Here is a 25505-nt window from a genome sequence, read left to right as displayed (position 1 = left end):
CTGGGCACTTTCTAAAGTGCTCTATCAGCTTCAGACTCTGTCCTCTGATTCCTCAGGTTAATAAGACTATGGATTTCTACTTGAATTCTATCTACACTGCCCTAGGGGAAAAGATGTGTAGAAGTAGATCTTACCCGGTGTGGTTTCTTTCTTCCAAAGGTCAGCTCTGCTCTTTGTTTGGTTTCTGTTCAGTGCCTTCAAAGAGTTGTTTTTATATTTTGTGTAGTTTGTACTTATTTTCAGCAGGAGATTTAGTCTGAAAAAACCTACTCCACCGCTATTAGAAGTCAGAACTCTTCTTAAGGTCTTGATTGCTGAGTTTAAACCATTTATAATGATTTTAATTACTGTTATAGCAGGACTTATTTCTGCCATCATATTCACATTCTATATTTACTGTTTTTTTTTCTTTTTATTTTTACCCCTCTTCTTTTCTAATTTCCTTTGAGTATATCAAATTTTTTTTTGTTTTAAAAATACTCGATTTTTATTCTTTAGATGATTTTCCCTAACTTGTTTTTCATTTTTTTCTATCAATATCTTAATTGTTATCCATGATCTTCCCTATCAAGAAAAGTACAACAGTACATATATCTTTGGTATTTTTCTCCATCCCTGTCATTCTGGTATTTTAGAATTTTAGTTCTTTGTTCTCAAAGATATTTTCTTCAGGTTTGAGCATGGGGAAGGGATACAATAGCCTGTTATAGTTAACCGTTTTGCTATTAGTTTACCATTTTGTATATAGCTTTTTAAAAATAAAATATATTCCATTTGATACAGGGTCATTTTTTAAAATGTAAAACCAAGAAACTAATAAAGAAACAGCTTCTAAAGAAAGGCCAATACAGAATTGTAAACATAGTGTATTTTTTATAGTCAGTGATTCCTTTTTGAATAAACATAAAGGGAAAATGAAACAATCTTCATTTTAAATTTAAAGTAAATTCTCTTAACTCTTAGCATATCACCTGTTTATTATAAGTTTTCCTTTGAGTGTCTCAGCTACTGAGTAAAACTCTATTGAGAAATAATGTTGAGATATTCTATAGATCTCAGTTAAGAATAGGCTCATCACTGGGCTTTTTGACAGTAGAAGAAATATGTGTAACTTTCCCGGAGAAGCCTAAAAGAGGTAACTGATAATACCATCCAAAGCTACCTGGATTTATGGTCCTGATAAGTGGTCTCTACTCAGGGGAGCAACCACATTTCTGGTTACCCATAAGTGAAGGGAATAAGTCAAAAGAAAGTGAATGGAACAAGAGAAAGAAGTTAAATTGTTGGGTGGGTACAATTATTCCAGACTCTTTGTGTTTCTATAAAGGAGTGTAAATTCGTACATTTGCTTGAGGAAGGAAGAATTTGGGAGGAACGCTACCCATTTCACTGTGTCTTCTCACTTATTCTTCTGCTGGGTTTGAGGCTCTCTGAGAGGTTTGTTAGGAACTGGGCATGCCCCTGACTTTGAAATCTCCCACCAGTAGTTTTCTAACGATGCCAGTGGATAAATTTAATCCTTCAGTAGAATGTTAGCCAGCCCTTTTGACAGCAAATATAAATAAAGCCATGTTCTCCAATCAGATTGAATAGTAGAACACTGATATCTTTATCCCCTATTTATCTGCTTCATTTGCCTTCTTATTTTGTTTGGAACTTCAGAGTGTTATTTGTCAATCCTTGAAAATCCAACATTATATTTTTGTACCCAGTGAGTTTGTATTATGATGAAAATGATAACAGTATTTTAAAGCACTAAAAAGCAGTGCAAACTATTCATACATGCAACAATTTGGATGGATCTAAAGGGAATTATGCTGAGGGAGAAAAAAGCTAATCTTAAGAGGTTATGTACTGTATGATTCTATTTATGTAACATTCTTGAAATGGCAGAATTCTGGAGATGGAGATTACATTAATGGTGACCAGGGGACAGGGATGGGGTAGGGGAGCAGATAAGAGAGTTCCTTGGTGGGGATAGAATTTTGTATCTTAATTGGAATGGAGGTTAACATGAATCTGTACAGGGGAGAAAATTATATGCAAACACACACACAAGCACATGGTAAAGCTGGTAAAATCTGAATAAGATCTGAATAAGAGTGTATGCCAATGCAGTTGTCTGGATTTGGTACTGTACTGTAGATGTTACCATTTAGGGGAAGCTGAGCTACAGGTACACAGGACTCTCTACTATTTTTATACTCTTCTGTGAGTTGATAATTATTTCAAATAAAAAGTAAAAAAAAAAAAAAACTGTGCAAATACTGTCAATTAATCTAAATTCCTCCTCACCTAAAAGATAACAAGCAGGGGATGAGCCAGAACTTACAAAGCGGGACATGCTATCAGAGTCTTTGCTGTAATATATTTTGTCTCAGTTAAAGTCATGACACAAATAATCTTGAAAACCCAAGAAAATATCCTAGTAAAGAATGAATTTTTAAAGTTCATTTATTTCTTGCTGAAGGTTATTTTTTTAACTCAAAAGCAGAATTTATTTCTGTCCTTACTGGATGAGATTGTTGACTGCCTTGCTTCCTGGTTTAAAATCCGACTTATGAAACTTGCACTCATTTGTGAATATAAAAATACATTTTTGTTTACCATTGGTTGTAATAAAATCAAGTGCTTTTTAAAAACAAGTGATTGTTTTGAGGGAAAGAAGTTCAGACTTAGGAACAATGAATGGTTTTCGTAATTATTATTCACTGCACAAGTATTAACCAGTGTTCGCTCTTTAGTAGTAATATATACTTTAAGCCCCTAAATATTCAAAACATGAACTAATTTTTCTTCATTATTGAAATCTCTGTATGCAAACCTAGTAGCATTTGAAAGCTAATCTCCCTATGTGCCAGAGTAATTACAGCAAAGTAAATAATCTCCAGTGTTCTTATTCCCTATAGAAATGGTTTAATATCTTATCTTTCAAAACTGGTTTTCGGCTCATTCAAAAAGCCTGAGAAAAATTCTTTAGTATTCAGAAAAGGAGTAACTTTAAGAAAGCTCTGGAGCATATCTCCCCTCCAGCTACTGCTGTTGTACTGGGCACTTTCTCCATCAGACAAGGAGAAAACAAATCTCTTTGCTGCTGTTCCCTGGCGTGTGTGAGAGTGTGTGTGTGTGTGCGTGTGTGTGTGTGTGTGTGTGTGTGTTCGTTCCTCTGTAGAGCCTCAAATCAAAACTCTGAACCAGAAGCCACTGTGTGTGTGTGTGTGTGTGTGTGTGTGTGTGTTCGTTCATTCCTCTGTAGAGCCTCAAATCAAAACTGAACCAGAAGCCACTGTGTGTAAACATGAAGTGATTTGTTTGTCTTGCTGATCATTCCAGAGGTGGCATTCTGCCATCAACTCCTTTCTAAGCCAATGCCCCAGGGTGATGTCAGGGGTCACCAAGCTTTTCCATGAGATGTTACACAGAGGTCCTGAGGGACTATGGTGATTTCTTATCCACTGGGATTTTTTTCTCCCTGACGAGTTTTGTGGTGTTTGTCCCCGTGTCTGTATGGGTTCCAGAATGAGTCATTATGCAGTTGCTTCCCAAGTTATAAGGCAGTAATGAGTTCTTTGCTTCTGTATCTGAAATGTTGGATATCAGGCCTCAAAGTGCCAAAGAGAGTCTTGCTTTTTAAAACCGTGAAATTGTTTTTCACAGGTCTCTTTACTAGTGTATAGGTTGGAAGCTCTGCATTTTTTCCCCAAAAGGTTAAAACTGAGCAAAGCTTCTCAGCATAGATGACTCATGTTCCTTCTAGAGCAGAATTATTGGGAGACATTTTGTTTTGAATAAATATATCTTCAGTGAAATGTGCAAAAGACTTGACATGTGCTACTTGCAGCTTTCAGCCTGTTATAATTTTGTGCAAAGTGCGGTGTTGATTGAAATTTTCTATTTTTGGTCTTGGTGTTAAGATAGTTTTTGTTTTACTTTTTGCCTCAATAAAATACAAGGGGAAAAAAACCAACTATTCATTCTTATGAGTTTGTTGTTTTGTATTAAAATTGTAATGTTTTAAATATTCAAAGGTGCCTTTTTATAATATAGTTTGTCTAAGGTTTAGTTCACCATCTATTTTGTAACCACCGAGTTTTACATTTTGTTATTTACACTGTGACTTGGCATTCTACAGAAGTTCCGATATGTTGCCGGCTACTCTAGGAATTAGGGCCTGTATTTCCAATTTTATATCATTATTGATCTTTTCTTGGCTCTTAAGATAGCTTCTTGGTCAAGACTGCATGTGTTTACTGAAAGATATTTATATAGGACTTCCCAGTCTTAAATATTGGTTGCCAAAAACAAAAAGGGGAGCTTTTAAAAATGAACCAACCAACAAAACATTATTTGTGACAGCACATCACTGACATGAAGTGAAAATTCTGGTGAAAACCAGTGAGATCAGTAGGGCTCCCTGGTGACCCATGCATTTCTTCCAAGTCTTCCCCTCCTCAGATTTCTCTGGTCCGCTTCTCTTCTGCTTCACCATCACTCTACTGCTGTACAGTGTGGTTTGAATGCTTCTCTGCCTTGTCTTTTGTCTCCGTCTTCCTTCTTTGCCCTGCCAAATGTGCATGTTCTTGATGGTTCTGTCCCTCAACCCTGACTCTGGAGTAACTGAGCGTCTGTAGCTCAGCTTTACTTGCTTTCTGAGCCTTTCCTGAGCGGGGCAGAAAGAACACTAGGAGCTTCATTTCCAGTAACCTACGGGGCCCCAAATCAGTCTTGCTCTGCAATAGGCCAGGTGTTAGGGTGAGTCGTGGTTACCCACATCCACACTGCGCTGTATCCCTACCCCAGAGGCTGCTGAATCTGTGCCTTCTGTGTGTGAACTAGAGCCTCCGTTGGACCCATCCCTTTGGATGGAACTTGGATATTTCGCCCAGCTCTTGCTTGTCCTGAGAGGCTGACCTCTGCCTTTCGGCTTTTCAGTCAGTGGCCGGAGATCTGTTCCGATATGGCTAAACTCTCTGATGGGAAATGCCTACTGTTGAGCCTGGCCAGCTAGATTAAACTTAAAGCATTGGCATGAGCAAACCTGAATTTGCTGTGTCCCTCACAACATGGTAGTTGAACAACCTCAAGGTTAAGCCCTGAAGTTCAGTCACTTTCCCAAACTCTGGCCCTACCTAGTCCTGGCCACCTTTGCTCTCCCAGTGGACTGTTTCCTGTTTGGGTGTGAGTTAAAACAGGCCCTTCCCTCCCATCCCTCTTCACCCACCCTGAAGGCTTTAGCAGTGATCTCCATTAGGAAAAATTTCCTAAGCTCCAATTCTGTATTTTCATCTGCCTGGTGGACCCCACCTAATTATGTTCCTCTGGTACTTTAAGCTCAATGTGTGTCTGAAATTGGACTCTGCCTTCCCACTCATACTAGTTCTTCCAGTAGGCTTTCCCATTATTTCCTGTAATGGCGCTATCAGCTATCCTTTATTCTGTGCCAAAACCCTGGGAGTTATTTTCTTTCTTTCGGGACTTTTTTTTTTAAATTTTGATTTTTTAAAACTTTATTCTTGAATATTTATTTATTTTTATTTTAATTCCGGTGTAGTTAACATAGTGTTATATTAGTTTCAGGTGTACAATATAGTGATTCAACAGTTACTCTGTGCTCTTCTTGAATGAAAGTGGTGAGAGCGGACATCCTTGTCTTGTTCCTGACCTTAGGGAGAAAGCTCTCAGTTTTTCACCATGGAGTATGATGTTCCCTCTGGGTTTTTCATATATGGCCTTTCTTATGTGGAAGTATGTTCCCTCTAAACCTACTGTGTTGAGGGTTTTTATCATTAATGGATATTGTACTTTGTCATATGTATGCTTTTTCTACATCTGTTGAAATGATCATATGGTTTTCATCTTTTCTCTTATTGATGTGACGTATCCCATTGATTGATTTGCGATTTTTGAACCACCCTTGCATCCTGGGAATAAATCCTGCTTGATGGTGGTGAATGATTTTTTAATGTATCATTGGACTCAATTTGCTAATATTTTGCTGAGGATTTTTGCATCATTGTTCATTAGAGATAATGGTCTGTACTCTTTTCTTTTTGTGGTGTCTTTATCTGGTTTTAGTATCAGGGTAATTCTGGCCTCATTGAATGTATTTGGAAGCTTTCTTTCCTTTTCTATTTTTTGGAAAAGTTTGAGAAGAATAGGTATTAACTCTTCTTTCAATGTTTGCAGAATTCAACTGTGAAGCCATCTGGTCCTGGACTTTTGTTTGTTAAGAGTTTTTTGATTACTGATTCAGTTTCATTGCTGATAATCGGTCTGTTCAAATTTTCTGTTTCTTTCTGCTTCAGTTTCGGTAGGTTATATTTCTAGGAATTTATCCGTTTCTTCTGGGTTGTCCAATTTTTTGGCATATAATTTTTCACAATATTCTCTTACAGTCGTTTGTCTTTCTGTGATGTCAGTTCTTTCTTCTCTGTCATTTCTGATTTTGTTGATTTGTGTTCTCTCGCTCTTTATTTTTTATGAATCTGGCTAAAGGTTTATCAATTTTGTTTATCTTTTCAAAGAACCAACTGGTTTCATTGATTGGTTCTAGTTTGGGGGGGAGGAGCAGAGGGAGGGGGAGGGAGAGAGAGAATTGTAAGCTGGACGTGGAACCTAACGTGGGGCTCGATCTCACGACCTTGAGATCCTGACCTGAGCCAAAATCAAGAGTCAGATGCTTAACCGACTGTGCCACCCAGGAGCCCCACATTGTTGGTTCTGTTACTTTTTGGTTTCTACATCATTTATTTCTGCTCTCATCTTTCTTATTTCCTTCCTTCTGCTGGTCTTGGGTTTTTTTGTTCTTCATTTTGTAACTCCTTTAGGGGTAAAGTTAAGTTGTTTGAGAGTTTTCTTGCTTCTTGAGGTAGGCCTGGATTGCCACAAACTTCCCTCTTAGAACTGCTTTTGCTGCAGCTGGGAGTCATCTTTTCCTGCACCTTCTACCTCACTTCACATTTAGCCAACTGCCAAAACATCAGTTCTTCTTTGTTGTTTTTCCTGTGCTTTTATAACTCCTCATTCTTATTCCTTCACCCTGTACTTTTTGCTTATTCTATTGCTTCTGTTTGAAATGCAGTTTCTCCTCACTTTTGCTTTTTTAAAACCTGGTTATCCTTTAACAGCTAGTTAAGATGCTTTCCTTTTCAAAATAATCTTCCCTGATGTGCCTAACTGGAATTATTCTCTCATATATTAGTTTTCTAAAAAACCATATTTATCATTATTTATGTTCCTATTGTATTTTCCTGTTTATATTATATGCACCTGAGGTAAAGATATGGGTGTGCTTACATTTATGTGGTTTACCATTGTAAGTCTAGAGCATAAAAATTTAAACCGTATCAAAACCCTCTCAGAACTTCCTAAGTTGGCTCCTGCACTGCAGGCATGAGCGCTGCCTGCCTTGGATATTCTGTGTGCTCTGCAGCCCTGCTTTCTGTTTTCCCCAGACTCACATCAACCACCTTGTTGTGTTTGTGTTTACCTGCGATGGCTAAAAATTGCCCATTCTGTAGAAAATGTCTTTATAATCACCCCAATTATTTCCCCAGCTGAGCTCAAACAACCAGAAAGCTGACACAGAAGGAACCAAAAGAAATCAAAAAGCAAAGAAAATGGTATAACTAGTTTGGAAAAAAGTTTGGTTCCTCAAAAGTTTAGACGTACAATTACAATATGACGGAGCAATTTTTCTCTTAGGTAGTACACCCAAGAGAAATGAAAATATATGTCCCCACGAATACCTATGCACAAATGTTCATAACAGCATTATTCATAATAGCTAAAAAACTGGATACAACCCAAATGTCCATCAACTGATGAATGGGTAAACAAAAACTGGGATAGCCATATGGTGGAATTTTATTCAGCTATAAAAAGAATGAAGTACTGATATATGCTACAACAAGGATGAACCATGAAGACATTATGCTCATTCACTGAATTCTTTCACAGAAGCCAGCCACAGAGGTGATTCTCTTTATATGAGATGTCCATAGTAGGCAAATCCTTAGAAACAGAAAGTACATTAATGGTTGCCATGGGTTGTGATGGAAGTATGGCGAGTGACTGCTGATGGGTATGGTGTTTCTTTCTGGGATTATGAAAGCGTTCTGGGATTAGATAGTAGTAATAGTTACATAACTCTGAATATACTAAAATCCACTAAATCATAGATTTTAAATGGTTAAATTTTCATGGCATGTGAATTACATCTCAGTAAAGCTATTATTAAAAAAAAGAAGAAGAGGGGCACCTGGGTGGCTCAGTTGGTTAAGCATCTGCCTTCGGCTCAGGTCATGAACCTGGGGTCCTGGGATTGAGCCCTGCGGCAGTCTCCCTGCTGAGCAGGGAGCCTGCTTCTCTCTCTCTCTCTCTCTCTGCCCCTTTCCCCTGCCTGCTCACTCACTCTCTCCCCATCTCTCTTTCTCTCAAATAAATAAAATCTTAAAAAAAAGAGAGAGAGAGGACTAGAAAATTTAAAGGTAGAAGGAGAAAGGGTTTAAATATGTTTCATTGAACCAAGGTGGGCCCTCTGACTGGTTAAGCTGATGAGGAGGTGAGGAAATGAAGGCTCAGAGAAATTAACCCACTTAGAATTTCATAGTGTGTGGTGGGGATGACTGAAGGAATCATTATTCAAAACACATGCTTATTCCACTAATGATGTTACCTTCTCAGAAGGGCATATAGCTCATATGAGATGTGTGTGGTGAACATATCATTCAAGGAGGCCTGATGACTCTTAGTTTGAAGTCTGGACTTGCTTAGGATAAAGCTCCCTCACCTTGTCTGCCTTCTAGTGCCTTAAATAGTGCATAGATGTGTGTGCTATTAATACTTGTGATCGGCTTACTATGTTCCTGTATTTTCTTTACTCAAAACAGAGTGGTTGTTGGTCATCCCTGTGAAAGGAGAATGGTTGGGGCTTATGGTTAGGGGTGCCTGTAATTTCTTAAATGCACCATGTGAAAGACAAAATGTACCAGACTATTCAGGAGAAGATTTTACTCAAGCTGTTACAAAAGAGAGAATGTTCATTAATGAGGACTGTCTCAAGAAGAAGAACACTTGGGTTTCATAAAACAAGGGAATCAGTGAATAAGGGTCTATAGAAGTGGGTCTTGTCTCAGACTAGGAGAAGGCAGGGCCTTCCTTTGTGGTTAGCCCCTGCTTCAGCCACATCTTCTCCAACATCATCAGTAAGTTGAAATGATACATACTTCTGCTGGTATTATAAAAATGGAAGCAATCTTGAAGTGGTACTTAAGGTAATACATTGTTCTCTTTCTACACAATTGAAGCGAGACTCATGTACCCGTTTGTAGTCAGTTTTAAAGGAAACTAGAAGAAGATGTCAGGAGAGTTCAAGAAGGGGAAGGGGCTGACTTGTGTGAACCAAGTCCCATAGGTAAGTAAGTATCCTGACAGCATGCCTGCTAAGCCAAAGCCACAGCCAGCTTGCAAAGCATAAACTCAGCATGAGAGGAACTTTGGAGTAAGGTGATGGAATGGTTTTTCGTAAGAGCTGACGGAGTTATTTTTGAACATAAAAGTGGTAAAAAATCTCACATTTAGGGTCGTTAAGACTGGTTTTGTTCCAGCACAGACTAGCTCAATAACAAATTAGTCTTTCCTAGTGTTTTTTTTTTTTCCCCCTTAGCCTAATTTCCATGATTTTACCATATGGAAACTCTGACTTTTATAAAGAACTTGCTCCACTGAGCAAGCTTGGTGAATTTTTCAAATGTTTTTTGACATTAACAGCTCTGTTTCTCAATTAGCAAAGGGAATAAAGTTGATTATGCATATCCATGGGTGACAATTTACATCTGATGAGCCAGCTCTAAGGTAAACATTAAAAGGTCACTATTAATAACCTTTACGTCTTTTGTTTTCAGAAAGACCAGTCAGGAAGTCCTAGCTTTGTCCTGCTCCCCAAGGTTGAAAGGCCCCATTTTAAAATGATGGACTTAAATATTGGGTAATAAAATCTGTAGACTTTAAAGTTTAGTTAGTTGACATTTTGTTTGTTGCATTTTTCTAACCATATTCTGATTTCCATCTGTTTTGTGAGAACTATTAGCTAATCATAGACATTAAAAAAAAAAAAGGAACATATGTAAAGACTTGCAACATGTTCTGGTAACCTATTCATGGGTTTATCCTTACAGCGGAAAGGTCTTTCAGCTTTTTTTTCTGGCTAAAAATAGGCAGACTGTCAGAGGGAGAGAGGAAATTAGCCTTACCTCCTTTATTATAAAAATTAACAATTCATCCTTTTTTTTTTTTTTTTTTTTTATGCTCACTGGAATCAGAATAGCTGATGGCTTGTCTTGTGTATGAGAAAGATTCGGAAAAGTAAATTTATAGTGTTCGTTGTGCAGGCAGTAAGTTTCAGTGGTCCTTTGGTATTTTGTTGTTTGGGTTTGGCAGACCTGTAAGCAGGTGAACCGGGGCTCCTAGTTGCCAGTTGTGAGCGTTAGTTACAGTGTCTGTGCTTTTAGACATGTGACCCTGCTCTCAGTCCGTTCATGAACACTGTTTTTGTCTTCTTTCTCCGTTTTATCCGTTCTTTTTCAACAATGGAAATAGTTGTACTGTTGGTAATTATTTTTTAATTATAAAAGTACACGTGTTCTTGGTAAAAAAAAATTGGATAATATGAAAAGGTATGAAAAAAAAATTATAGTCCTACTTCTCAGAGATAATGATTATTTCCATTTTGATAAATATCCTTCCAAGTGTGTGCTTGTTTTTTTTTTTTTCTTCTGTGTGTATAAATATATTTTAACACAGGTACATTGTTTTTAACCCAATTTTAGAAGCTTTTGTAACATGTTATGCACAGCTTTCTGTTAAATTAAATATGCATATATCTTTCATTTTGATGGGTATATGGTATTGCAATATAAAGATCCACTATATTTTATTAAGCAACTACCTGTTGATGGACATTTAAGGTACTCTCTAGGATAAATTCTGGTGAAAATTCTGGGTCATAATTTTTGATACTATTAAACTACTTCCCAGGGCTCTCCTATCGATGGTCTTTAACAGTGCCCATTTTCTCATACTTTCAGTAACACAGTATTTTTTAAATTTTTGTCATTCTCATCTGCAAAATACTACTTAAAATTTAAATTTCCTTGATTTGGGAGTTTGAAAATTTTACATAAATTTAGAGGCAGTCTGTGAACCTGTTGATGTTGTTTATTTTGCTTTTTCTCATAGAAGGTTTGTATTTTTGTATTGGTTCACAAGAGTTCTTTATATATTAGGGAGATGAACCCTCTGCCATATAAATCAACTTACTTAAAATAAATTAGGTGCCAGGCAATGGGACAAATATGGATTTTTCTCAATTTGATCAATCTTTTGGATTTATAGTATTTTTTTCCCAAAAAAAAGCTACTTATTTATTTAGTCAAAATGTGTTAATCTTTATAGTTTTTGGCTTTAAAATTATGCTTGGAAAAATCTTCTTCCATTAAGATTATAGAAATTATCCCTTGAATTTTCTTTTAGTTCTTCTGTGACTTTTTTAACGTTTAAATATTCAATCTATCTAGACTTAATTTGGGGGGCAGATACTTGGTAAGGATCCAAAATTATAATTTCTCCATGTTTAACTCATTACCCCAGCACTGGTATTTCAGAGTCTACTGCTTTTCCACTTTCAACATACACAAAGTCCCCATGGGTTTTTGGATCTAATTCTGCTTCCTCTGTTCTGTTCTACAGATCTGTTACCTTGATACTAACTCAGAGATGCAAAAACATTTGATCATGGAGCAGGGCTAACTTTGCCTCACAGAGTTAGGTGGAGAATATTTGAGGAGTATTGAGAATGATTCCTAAGGCTTCCAGGAGGTGACCCTTGAATGAACTGTAAAGAGGTAGCAGGAGTAAGCCAAGTGAGGGTCAGGTTGGGGTAATGGGGAAGAGCATTCCAGGCAGAGATGTTAGCGTAAATGGTCTCAGAGGTGAGAAGTAGCAGGACGTGTGTGTGTGTGTGTGTGTGTGTGTGTGTATGCGCGTGTGTATGTTATGTGAACTATGAGGCAGATGTCATGAGAAATGAAGTTGTAGCTGTGGTCAGGTGCCTAATGCTTGGGGTTCTTTCAACCATGTAAGAAATTTAGAATTTTCTCAGATGGCATATATTGTTCAAGTGTTTTAAGCCGAGGCCTGACATTGTCTGGTTTGAGTTTTAGGGAGATTTTCTTTCTCTTTTCACAGGTACGATCTATTCTAGAGAAATCAGCCTATAGGTGAGGAAACCACTAGACATTTCTGTAGTCATCCAAATAAGGGGTGCCAGGGACCTGAACCAAGGTGGCATCGCAGAGGGAGGGTAGAGGGTCTGATGAGAGGCCTGTTTCGGTGAGCTGCATGAACGCTGGTGGATGACGCTCATGGAAGAGTGAAGAGAGGCTCCAGGTTTCCCAGCATTGGTGAGTGGCCTCAGGTTTCTAGACGCACAGGAGACAAGACTGTCCTGTGAAGAGGAGGCGATGGCAGAGTAACTTGGTGGCTTTAGGAGACTGACAGGGATGAGGGAACCATCTGACCCGACACAACTGTTGGGCCTCCAGCAACGTATGCCATTTGAAGGCCATAGACAGAGTGTTCACGTTGTGAGTTTTGCATTCCCAGGTTCTATTTGAGCCAATGCCTCTGGCTTTTCCACAGGTTACATACACGTTGTGGTGGTGAGCTCCTGCCCTTCTGCTCTACCTCCCCTGTGGACAAGCTAGGAGCCTAGAATTTTTTTTTAAGCTACATATTTAACCTAGTCAGTGTGAGACAAGTTGCAGTTTCTCAGTTTCGTACATTACCTGCATCAGCAGCTAAATTTCTAGATACGATTTGCAGATGATACTTGAAGCTAGCCGACTTTGAATAATGATGACCCTGTAAAAGTAGCAATAAGAAAGTCTTGTTGGAGCTGACAGAAAATCTCCTCACAGAAGCCAGGGAAGAAATGCTCCTTGTGAAATTTTCCTTTGCTCGTACACACTAGTTGGTCTCTCTCAAATCAAAGGAAGAATTAATTTTGCTAATTGGAAGACTATTTCTAATAGGTTCACACCTGATATGAGTTACAATGTGAAGAGCAGCAAAGGAAGAATAAAATGCATAAGATTTGTGCCACTGAACTGCCAACTGTGTGTCATTAAGTAAGGAAATATGGGGAGCATTGTCACCATCCTCAATTTATATTTATTGAACGCCATGATGTTCGAGGTCAGGCTTATAAATAGTCACTTGGTCAGGTTGAGTACACTAATAATTTATGCTGAGCAAGTAGAAGAGGTTACTAATTTTGTTTTCTTTACCATCTGTGTACCTCCTGGGCAGATCTTTTTTTTTTTTTTTAATCTGCTTGTCTTTTTTTTTTTTAACTTATTTATAAGCAAGGCTGGCTGTTTGCCAAAAACAGAGTGTTCCAGATATAAAACCCTCAGAATCCCCTTCCTTACCCCAAAGACTTTACATTCCAAAGAGAGAGAAGAGGGTAGATTGGTCAGTAGCTCTGCAAAATCTCAGGTTCTTCTCTTCCTAGCTGAAGTCCGCTTGACTCAGAATTGCCAAGAAAGGGGGCGTGAATGTTCTGGCCTGGATTTTTTTGTGTGTTTGTTTAAGCTACAGGCTGTGTCATATTTTGTAATAGTGAAGCAGTGCAATAAGTGTTACCGGGGTGGAATCCAACCCGTTTTCTTGGTCTTCTCATTGGAAGCCAGGAACAGATACACAAACAGGTGGGCTGGGAGTTGGAGGAGAAGCCTTGAGCAAAGCAGGGAGCATGGAGAATTGCAAAAAATGGAAACAAAACAGGAATGCATTGTGGTAATGAATCCTGTGAGTGTGTATGTATATACAGCTATATATTCATATTTATATTAATATCTTCATGTGTGTATAAGATCACAAAAAATTTTTGATGCAGAATATACATTTTACTTATATAGGTTGATTTTACGGACACAAAAGTGAAAAAAAAAAAGAACATTGCAATGCATAGCCCTAAAGCAGTCCATCTGAATGGTAGTGAAAATCTGGCTCTTTTGAGGAGCTGATTTTGTCATTTTCTCTTAAATGCAATTTGGCTCCTATTTCACACCATTTTTTTTTATGGTATCAGTGGTACCCAGTAAGTGTCAGCTTGTCAGTGATGGGGATCAATCCTTAATAATTAAATGTGCACTTTCTACCTATGTTCGTTAAATACCTAACACAATCTTCCAGTTTAATTTTCATTTTGTTGTTCTTCTATTTTGCCAGATCTTCTTCTTCCTCAGTTCATCTTCTAACATTTGCATTCTTCAGAGCTCTGAACTTGTTCTCACTCTTCACAGTGGTCTGAGTCACTTTTATTCATCTTTGTGCCTTCCTAGCTTATTGAGTAATTTTGACTCTTGGGGTGGATCCTGATAGCTACCCACCAAAATCCATTCTACCCTTGTCCTAGATACATGTGGCTCTAGTGTATTTCCCAGCCTCGCTTGTAGGTAGGTGCCCCTGTGAGTGAGATCTCTCCAGGGGAATGTGAGTAGATGTGGTGCGTGCCCTTTTTAGAGCTGGCCCGTAGAAAGCCCTATAGGTGCTCCTCTCTGAACCTTCCTCCTCTGGCTAAGTGGGATGGATGCTACTATTGGACAGGCTCTTGGAATGACTGTCTCCCCACCCCCATCTGAGTTCCTTGTATTACCATGGGAGAAACTTCTTACTAAAGCCACTGATTTTTGGTGGTCTGTTAATAACATTGAGTCTGCCCTAAATAAGACAACTCCCAAACCTATATGTCTTTACCTAGAGCCCAGGTCTTTTTCCTAACTGAGATCCAAACTTCTAACTGCTTATTGGACATGTCATGAGTAATGTCTCCCAGGTATCTTAAACTCAGCTTGTCTAAAACCTGACTGACAACTGTCTCCCTCTCTCTGGCCCCGTCCCTTTCCACTGTTGCTTTCTCTGTAACTAGTAAACCCAGCCAACCGGATACCAACTGACATATTTGGGAGTCATTTTTGACTGCTCTTACTGCTGCATCCCTCAGTCTAGGGGTCAGCAAATTTCATTCTCAGGCTAAATTTGGCCTGTTTGCCTGTTTTCTTATAAATAAATGTTGGTATGCAGTGACACTCATTCACTTACATATTGTCTGTGTCCCCTTTCTCACCGAAGCACCAAAGTTGAGTAATTGTGGCAGAAACCATATGGCAGGCAAAGCCTAAACTTTGTCGATCTGACCCTTTACGGAAAATTTTGCCAACCCTGGTCTAGTCAATTACCGAAGTCTGTTAATTCTGTCTTCTTAATATTTTTTTAAACCCATCCACTTCTTTCCGTTTCCACAGTCATTCCTGTCCTCGTGTGGACTGCTGTTTCTGTGTATGTCCTCTCACAGTTTTATAATCCATTCTCCATATGACAGCCAAAGTCATCTTGCTACAAGGGAAATGTTGAAGATCCATTTATTGATACTCTTAGCCTACTCTACTAATACAACTCTCAAATCTATGTGTCTTTACCTACAACGCAAGTCTCTCTCTCTTTAAACTCAGGTTCAAATATCACCAGCTTGGTTAAAATCCTTCAGTGACTTCCAATTGCCCTTAGAATAAAATAGCTGAGGCCCAGCCTTGCCTCCTCACTTAAACCCTTGCCATTCTTACTTTCTTTCAGTGTTTCGGTTGCATTTTGTTCTCCCTTGTCTCTGGGCCTTCTCTTTCCCACATTCTCCCTTTACCTGGTAAAGTCTCATTTATCTGCCCAGGCCAAAACATAAAAATACTTTGTCTAGAAGGCCCTTCCTGATTTCCAAATAAGGTCTGATCTCCTTCCCATATACTCCCATAACACCCTGTGTTTCCTCTGTCATTTCAGTTACTATACTTTACTTGCCTTATTATTTATCTCTCTTCTTCCCACTGACTGTAAATACTGCAAGAGGAGGGGCCGTGTCTGTATTGAGTCTTGCCGAATATCCAGCATCCATCATACTTGGGACATGGCTGGCAGATTGTGGGCAGCAGTGTGGGGTAATAGCAACTCACATTTGCTGCCCTTTCCTCTTTCCAGGAACTTACACTAAGAATGCTTTTTTTTTTTTTTTTGAGTAAAGATTCTAATTGAATTAGTTAAGTTCAAAGAAATCCAGTGATTAAGGGAGCAAGTTATGAGATAGGTAGACTTGGTTGGAGAGATGAATTCTATAGAATATAGGAGCAGAGGAGCCTGGAGTGTGCACACACACACACACACACACACATACACAAAACACACATTCAGTAAGTGCCAAAACATTCTAGAAACCTAATACTACAAACAGGCATGATCCACCCCTCAGTCTAATTGTGAGAGTGTCAACCATCTTCCGTCATAAAGAGTAGAGAGAACATTTCTTTTTGCCCTAGTTAAAGAGAGCCTTTGAGCAAGTTGTCATTCATTCATTGTTACATTCAATCTTTCATTTGTTTAACAAATCTTTGTTCCGCCTGATACCAGATGCATTGGATACAGATATTAAGGGGGGAAAGGGAGCTATTACATTAGTGGGAAGGCAGACACTTAAAATATAATTACAGGGCAATATGGTAAGCACTATAATTTAGCAGTTTGTACAGAGTAGTATGAAAGCACAGAGGAGGAAGCAAATTCTGTTTTTACCTGTTTCTGGCAATCTGAAATGGAAATGTTGTATGTACACTTTTTGTGGGTGAGGCGTGAAGGGAGTGGGTAGAGCTCACTTCTCTTGTGTAGTTTTGCTTGAGTAGTTCCTTATTGCTGCCTTTCCCCTTGTCCTTCAGGGCTGGGATGGAGATAGTGTGCTGTTTTCCATGGGAGTTTGCTTGGCAGATGGAATAATTCATGCATCGATTCAGGACTAGCAATAGCATTGACCTGACATATTCAGTTGAGTCATAGCAGAGAAGACAGATATTGCTCCCATGATGTCACCACCCCTCCCCAACCTCCCCAAGGAGGAGACACAGTAGGAAAATCTTGGTTCCTGGGCGTTGACCACTTGAAAAAGCCAAATGGGACAAATCATACTTGAGTAAAAATGATACCATGTGAGTGACGTTTGAGTCTACGTGGGAAACTTTAACAGACGACTCACTTGGCTCAGAACAAACCTGTCTCTGTGGGCAAACGTTTGTGTTCTTCAACTTCAGAATCGTGAAGCCACATAACGGAGAAATGAACTGACAGTGTGGTTGCAGAAATCCCGTGTTTTCCTCGGGTTTCTTTTTTTTCTTTCTTTTTTTTATTCCTGTCGGAGTCCTGTGGTTGCTGTTGTTGGGGAATTCTTGTTTTTTTCTGCTCACAGAATTGTGATAGAAAAACACCATGGCCACTGATAGTGTTAGTAATTGATAGCATGGATTCAGATCCCATCTTTGCCACTTATTAATTGGGGAGACTTGGATGATTTACTTAATTAAGCTCACTAAGCCTCAGTCTCCCCATCTTAAAAATGAGAATATTGGACACCTTAGGTGGCTCAGTGGTTAAGCATTTGCTTTAGTTCAGGTCAAGATTTCAGGGTCTTGGGATCAAGCCCTGCATCGGGCTCCCTGTTCAACAGGAAGTCTGCTTCTCCCACCCTGTCCCCCCCTCCCCTGCTCGTTCTCTATCAAGTAAATAAATAAAATCTTTAAAAAAAGGAGAATATTAATGTTATCATCTAACTGAAACGATCATTATGAGGATTAAATGAGATAATGCAAATACATTCCTGGTGTTATATCCTAAGAGCTCCTTCAAGGTTTGTCATTAGGTCCCCAAAGGGAAGCCTTGCCTATGTTTCTTCTCTGTTTAGAATGTCAGACAATTTTCCTTTGTCATTCCAACCATGACAGTGGCAAGAGCCTGCTGAAAGATTACCCTAAATTCTCATGTGACTTTGACTCCTTGGTTGGTATATGTTGGCTGACACTTCACTTATTTTAGGAGATTTCTCAGTGATTAAAGCCAGGCGATGATCTTCCCCCGCCCCCCCCTCCACCCCCCAGGTCTTCTAAAGGGCTGCAGCAGGTTTCTTCAATACCGAGGTGGGCTAATCTGATAAGTAATGGGTATGCCTCTTAGCAGGCCCTGGTGCTCTCATTCCCCCTAATGCCCAGGAGGCAAGACTAGCTGGTCTCAATGTGGACCTCACGGTCCTCTAAAAGTTCACGACGACGAAAAACAGCAGAATTCAGATGTCCATAATTTATGAACCCTTATTCTACTGCCGGCACCTCAAAGAAAAAAAATCTGTCACCATTTAACAGTTCTCAGACTTCGTTTGAATTAATACCTTATGTAGTTCAGTCTGAATTGCCAAGTACACTGACTCGTTTCTTCATTATGTAAGCCGTTTACAGGTCACTGCTCAGATGTTGGAATACCTGTTTTAGGCTAACAGCAAGGTGCTCAAATGACTCTCAGCAGTGCCCTTGCACTTGCAGTCACCTGGGCTCCCTAGAGAAATACCATACTGGGCTCTTCACCATTAGCGTGGAGTCCTGCACGGAGGCCTCATTAGCATCAGAAAGCTCCTCCTCTCTGCCTTCCTGGCAGGGACCTACCCAGGGGAATGGAAGGAAACTAAGCAAGAGGCCGATTGCAGTTACTCGGGAGTGAAACTTTTTGCAGAAAATGCAGATCAACTAGATCTGGATGTAGGGAAGTATGAAGAGACTCAGTGTGGGAAAGGGTCATCCAAGCGAATATGAAAGCTGAGGCAGAATCTTGGCACCAAGTTGCGTTTAATGCAAACACCGTAGAGAATGACCTTGGGGATCCTGGGAAATTGAGGAATAGCAGCATGATTTACACAATGAGGCCAAAAAGAAGTAAGTGCTTAAGGAACAGTAATTTCTAAAGACTGTCAGCTCTAAAGAGACATTCTAAATGCTTTTTCTTTGAAAACCATTCCAAAGCTCAAATATGTGTATTGATACTATTTAGTTATGATCATGAAATGTTTGGATTTGGCTGATACAATGTATGTGTTCCCATTCTCTAATTATCTAGGGAAGATACTGTTCCAAAAAGTCCATAGAAAGACAAAGCTGGTCACTGTCTGTGATTGGCTGTAGCTGTTGGGCATGACAGAGCGTTGGTTTAATTAAGTTCTTAATCCTTCCTTCTCTCCAAAGAGGTCATATCATTCAGTGTGGTAAATGCAAACAGGGGAATTCAATTGTTTCTGAAGATTACCTGTTCTCTGCAGGGTGATGGTTCTCAGAGGAGTTCCAGAGCCTCAGAAACAAAGATACTATTATTCCCTAGTCACTGGTGTGGAGTAGGAGTGCTATCATGGGATCGATGATCCCATCTTAAAAGGACTTTAATTGCCCCTTATGGCCACTCAGAAGGTCATCAGAACCTGCTACATTTTAAATGTCTGTGTTAAGAGACATCCTAGGACATCAGGCTTTTGCTTATTTTCTTCCTTGATGTAGATATGCTCTTCTTTCTTCACTTTCATCAAAGACCCTTCAACTCTAGGGTCCTATTGAGTATGACTGGGTGAAGTCTTTTCTGACTTCAGTAACTGAAGACACATGTCTTTATCATGCATTCAAGAACTTGACATATACTGACATATTTCGTTTTTTCCAGTCATTAAAATAATAGTGTTTAAAGAACTTCAGGGGGTAATAAGATGGTTACATAAATGGCTAAAATACAAAATAGCAAAAGATATAGGAGCTCAAGTAAGGGAGATGTTATTTCTGGTTAGGACCTCAGAACAATCTCATGGAATAGGTTATATTTAAGGTAGAGCTTGAAACAGATCAGTTTTGAAAGGTGAGTTGCCCCTTGCACAGACACACAGACATGTACATTTTTTTAATTGAAATACAGTGGACATGCAGAGTTACATTAATTTCAGGTGTACGTACAACACAGTGGTTCAGCAGTTCTATCCATTATGCGGTGTTCAACACCGTAAGTATAGTCACCTTCTGCCACCATACGACCTTATTACAATATTATTGACTATATTCCCTGTGTTGTACTTTTCATCCCATGACTTATTTACTTTGTAACGGGAAGTTTGTACCTCTTAATCTTCCTCACTTATTTTGGCCATTCCCCTAACCCTTTCTTCTCCGGCAACCACCAGTTTGTTCTCTGTATTTATGGATCTGTTTCTGTTTTTAGATTCCATATATAAGTGAAATCATATGGTATTGTCTTTCTCTGTCTGATTTATGTAGCTTAATATTCTCTAGGTCCATCCATGTTGTCACGTATGGCAAGATTTCATTCTTTATTATGGTTAATATTCCATTGTGTATATATAACTCATCTGCTTTATCCATTCATCTGTCAGTGGACCCTTAGCTTGCTTCCATACCTTGGCTACTGTAAATAATGCTGCAGTAAACATAGGGGTGCATATATCTTTTTAAATTAGTGTTTTTGTTTTCTGGGAGGGATGGGGTGGCTGGGTGATGGACATTGGGGAGGCTATGTGCTATGGTGAGCATTGTGAATTGTGTAACACTGATGAATCTCAGACCTGTATCCCTGAAACAGATAAAATATTATATGTTAATTAAAAAATGGAATTTCTAGATCATACAGAGTTCTATTTTTAATTTTTTGGAATGTTCATACTGTTCTCTGTAGTGCTTATATCAATTTACATCTTACCAACAGTGCACAAGGGTTCCATTTTCTCCACATCCTCACCAACATTTGTTCTTATCTTTTTGATACTAGCCATTCTTACTGGCATGAGGTGACATCTCACTGTGGGTTTGACTTGCATGACCCTGATGATTAGTGATGTTGAGCATCTTTCCAAGTGTCTGTTGGCCATCTGTATGTCTTATTTGGAAAAATGTCTATTCAGGTCCTCTGCCTATTAACTGGCAGCTTATTTGGGTTTTTTTGATATTGAGTTGTATGAGTTCTTTATGTATTTTGGATATTAACACCTTATTGAATTTATCATTTGCAAATATCTTCTACCATTCAGTAGGTTGTCTTTTTGTTTTGTTGATGGTTTCCTTCTCTGTGCAAAAAAAAGCTTTTTAGTTTGATGTAGTTTATTTTCATTTTTGCTTCCCTGAGAAGACATATCTAGAAAACTGTTGCTAAGGCTGATGTCCAAGAGACATATACATCTTCATTAGCTTAGAGCAGTCTCTGTGGAGGCAGAATATGAGTTCTTTTCTCCGACTGTCCTTCCTGACATATGGTTCGGTACTTGAGACAGACTAGGTGCCTAATCCATATTTGTCACCAGAGACAATGAACTGAGCATCCCTCCTAGGAGGAGAAGGATTGAGGTGATGTATCTGAAACATTCCACCACATCATAGAACAAAAGCGTATCCTTTTCCAGGAACCCTGGAATGTTTTTCAAGAGGGTACGTTTCCCTTTACCTCTTTGTGGGCTTCTTAGACCCAGTTACTTTGATGTTGCATTAAAGAAGTAAAGGAGTCAGTGAGGGTCTCAGGGGTAGAGTCTGCTTTTACAAAATCATCTTTGGAGATGGATCTGTGGCTACTTCATCTTTGAATAAAGAGAAACCATCCCAGAAACCCAACTGAAGATGGTTATTTTTAAGTCTTACTATCTTTTTGCCTGATTCTGTTGTCTTTGACACATCTGCTATGCGTCTAATTAAGAAAAGTTATACCTGATTCACAAATAGCCATCAAATTAGCATAGTGAGCTCTGGAGAGATCCAGGAGTCAGGGGACACCAGGTCCTCTTTTCCCACCAACAGCTGAAACCCAGCTGAGCAGAACCCAATGTACAAAAACAATTGCAAAAATCAAACGCTTAACCTGAGAAGAATTGAACCAAGACTTGAAAGTTTCTAAGGAAGGGAAAAAAAAAATTGCTGCATTTTCCTACCCTGCATGCCTATTAGCAGTGACAGTTCAGTCTCTCCAGATAACTTTGCCTCTGTGGAGACACTTGCCATTTTTCTGAGAGCTTCTCCTCTTCCCCAGCCCCTCTCCTGCCACGGGTTATCAAAAGGCCATTGAGCTTGTATTGTGGGCAGGGCATGGAATCTGAATATCCCTCCTTTTTTACAGGTCTTCCCCTGCCCTAGCTTTGCTAGACAATTGCAGGAACCTCAGAGGAGTACACAGCCAGCTATTGGAGGAGTTTCTCTGCAGTTATCTGCCATTGACCTTGGCCTAATTTGTCATGTTTTGCCTGATAAATCCAAAGATGAAGGATGAGGTACCTATTAGATTTGATGTGCCACATTCTTCCTCTGAAGCTAGGTTTGTTTCACCAGCTAATGACTTTATTCCGTTATATTAAAAACCCAAGGTTTATTTTATAAGCGTGACAACTAGTCATTATATGAGTAGTATTCCACAGGCCCTAAGCAGAACACGTAGAATGTCATTTCAAGTGCCAGGTTTCTTTCCTAATTCCATTTTTTTTTTACAGAATTTTGAAAGCAGCTTAAATCTAATTGGCTCCCCCAGGATCTCAGCTCCTGTTACATTTGCGGGTTTCTTTTTCATGAGGCATCTGGAGAGACTGAACGGCTACTGCTAGTTGGCATGCAAGGTAGGAGGATACGGCAACTTCTGTTTTCCTTCCTTGGAAACTTTCAAATCTTCAGTTCTTCCTGAGCTTGAGTGTTTGATTTCTGCAATTGTTTTTGTAATGTTGGCTTCTGTTTTTCCTATTGTTGAATTTCATATGAGTGAGAATGGCAACTACAACTGCCACCTATGATGGCCAGCCTGTATCTACCGTGAAAGGAAAAGAAAAACAAAACATGTAGTAGTAGAGTATAGATCCATGGAAATAATACTTCCCAAACACAGTGCTAATAAATCAGCTTTATATGTGTCTAGTCTACTAAAGGTAAACACCTATTTAGACGGCAGAGCTGAGTTATTTTTGGTGGCCCAGATTCAGATGTTCCTGTAGTCTAAACAGCTGTGAGAAGAATGCCTGAATCTTTCCCTTAATCACAGTGACCTCATACCTTTGAAACCCCACGCAGTGAAGCAAATGGGAGAGAAGATGCTACTCTGATAGAGGGGAAAGAGAAAGCCCCCCCCCCCCCGCCAAGGTTTAAAAGTATTTGTCTTAGCCAGATACTTGAAGATTTGAGATAAACAATGGAAAATACATGTAGCATCTATTTTTAAATATGTTATTAAAAGGTATTGAAAGACTCTTCAGAGCTTCAGTCTTCCATTGTGGAGTTGAAAGCTGGGAGTGAGGAAATTGAATATTTAGGAGACGATTGACCTGGTTTGGGCAAACCATACTGAAGACATTCGGAAGCCAGATGTGAAAGTGTGTTGAAGGCTGTGGTTAGGCTGCCTTTTGTTGTTGGATTAGAAATAGTATATGGAGCAATAGAAGAAACTTGTTCCTCTTTTGGAAAATAAATGATTTGAAATACCTGTTTTAGGAGAGCCTTATCTAAAATATTTGATACCTTCGGGGCGCCTGGGTGGCCCAGTCGTTAAGCGTCTGCCTTTGACTCAGGTCATGATCTCAGGGTCCTGGGATCGAGCCCCGCATCGGGCTCCCTGCTCTGCGGGAAGCCTGCTTCTCCCTCTCCCACTCCCCCTGCTTGTGTTCCCTCTCTCGCTGTGTCACTCTCTGTCAAATAAATAAATAAAATCTTTAAAAAAAAATAAAATAAAATATTTGATACCTTCTTTTCCTAAACATAGGCCAGGAGAATGATAAGAATGGGCTCAAACTTTGTTTTGATTAAGTGCCTCTTGAGTGTGTGTGTGTGTGTGTGTGTGTGTGTGTGTGTGTTTATGTGTATGGCCTAAGTGGGAATATCTGTTTAATTGAAATCTGATTGTCCTGTTATTGGTTAGGCAGGACCTGACCAAGCATAGAAAAACCTAATTTCAGGTTTAGCAGGCAATAAAGTTAATAATAAAACATGTCTGTTGAATTAAAAACAGTATGATTCTTGTTAATTCATTTAAAAATATTTCTCAAGAATTTCTTCCCAAGATAAAAATTTGTGTGTCTGCCAAATGGAACAAGGGTCAGCCAGACTGCTTTTCGGTAAATGTACTCCTTTTGTTGTCCTAAGGGAGATAACCTAGGTCTGGGGCACAGGGAGCCCCATTTTAATTTTGTGCCATATTAGAGTTGGACCACCTGCCGCAATGACTTTGTCTCATTGGCCCTCAGTTTTTCTCATGTATAAAATAAGAAAATTGGATTAGGTAACTTCTAAAGTCCTTTATACATCCAATAATTTGTGAAACAAAGTGTAAACAGTGGAAAGAAATGCATGGAAATGGTAAGGAAAAGCTAAGTGAGGTAGTTCAATGCTTGAGGAAGGATTTTCTGAGCAGAGGAGGGAAAAAGTCCCAGCAGGGCTGAGCTAATGTCCTCTTCTCTCTCTCTCTCTCTCCAGTTCAACTCCTGTCTATCTGGTGGCTTTAAAGAACTCAGAAATGTGGGGCACCTGGGTGGCAGAGTCAGTTGGGTGGCTCAGGCTGTGATCTCAGGGTTGTAGAGATTGAGCCCTGTGTAGGGCTCCCCACAGAGTCTGCTTCAGACTCTCTCCCTCTGCCCCTCCCTGCTGCCCCCCTTAAATAAAAATAAATCTTTAAAGAACTCAGAAATGTGCCCCCATCTGTACCCTTTCTTTCTCTCTCCTTTTCTCTCCTCTTTGTCATATTTCTTTCTTTACTCTCTCTCCACACTCACTCACTGCCATCTTTACATCTCTCTGAGAAGTAGGTGTAGTTAGGATTTGTCAGGAAGACACAAGGATAATAAGGCAGCTTGTTGGAAAAAATAGTTTTTCCGTTTGTTTTTTTTCTCCTTTCATTTCTTAGAGTTTGTTATAGCTTTAATTTTATTAAATAAAAAAATGAAAAATTTTCACTCATGGATTGTATGTTTACAATGATGACCATTATGGCAATCATGATGATGATACTAACCATGAGGGCTTCCTGTGTGCCAGGAACTGTTCTTAATGCCTTAGGCATAATGACTTATGTAACCCTTACCCCAGCAGACGCTGCATCAGAAAGGTAAAGTCACTTGTCCACGTTTCACAGCTACTTATGGAAAAGGTGGGATTCTGTCCTAGGCACTCCTGTGAGGGCAGTGTTACTGCTCTTGCATGTTCGGCTTCGCTGCATCTCCTCCGAGGCAGAGATGATATATTTTATTCATTTTTTGTATTCTCTTGAGAATTTGGTGCAGTGCTTGAGGAAAGTATACCTTGAATTCATGTAGAATCGAATTAAAGGAACACCATCCTGCCCGGAAGAGAAAGCTGTCCACGGCTTCCCTGCCTCAGGCCTCCAGGGGAGAGGTTGTATTCACGGTGCCTTCCCCAGCGTGTTTGTGGATAAATGTTTGACTTTTGCATCTACTTCCTTTATGTGTGAAACCCATGAACTCCTTTAATTTGGAAATTTCGGTTTTAATAGAGAAAGTTAGACTGTAGTTTTAGGAAGTTGAATTTCTGTGCAAGTAGTGAAACTGTAGTATTATTTAAACAAAT

At 39.3% G+C, this 25505-nt stretch overlaps 1 protein-coding gene across 10 annotated transcripts in view; it reads left to right on the top strand.

Annotated features, from left to right (window-relative positions):
• The window catches only part of ENOX1 (ecto-NOX disulfide-thiol exchanger 1), a 550829-nt gene that overhangs the window by 73616 nt on the left and 451708 nt on the right, over positions 1-25505 (top strand). For 7 of the 10 annotated variants that reach the window (XM_032402965.1, XM_032402966.1, XM_032402961.1 and 4 more), the window contains exon 1: positions 21081-22558. The exons of 1 other annotated variant lie outside the window; for it this stretch is intronic. In XM_032402965.1, coding sequence (XP_032258856.1) covers positions 22552-22558 — 7 coding nt within the window. In that variant the 5' untranslated portion in view covers positions 21081-22551. Of the gene's footprint in view, positions 1-21080; positions 22559-25505 lie in introns of those variants that run through there. 2 more of the 10 variants (XM_032402957.1, XM_032402955.1) reach the window with 2 other exon arrangements.

This window comes from Phoca vitulina, unplaced genomic scaffold (genome assembly GCF_004348235.1).
Source record: "Phoca vitulina isolate PV1807 unplaced genomic scaffold, GSC_HSeal_1.0 scaffold5, whole genome shotgun sequence".
NCBI classification, from domain to species: Eukaryota; Metazoa; Chordata; class Mammalia; order Carnivora; family Phocidae; genus Phoca; species Phoca vitulina.
Note: the sequence above shows the minus strand (reverse complement) of the source record. Positions and strands in the feature narration are given on the sequence as shown.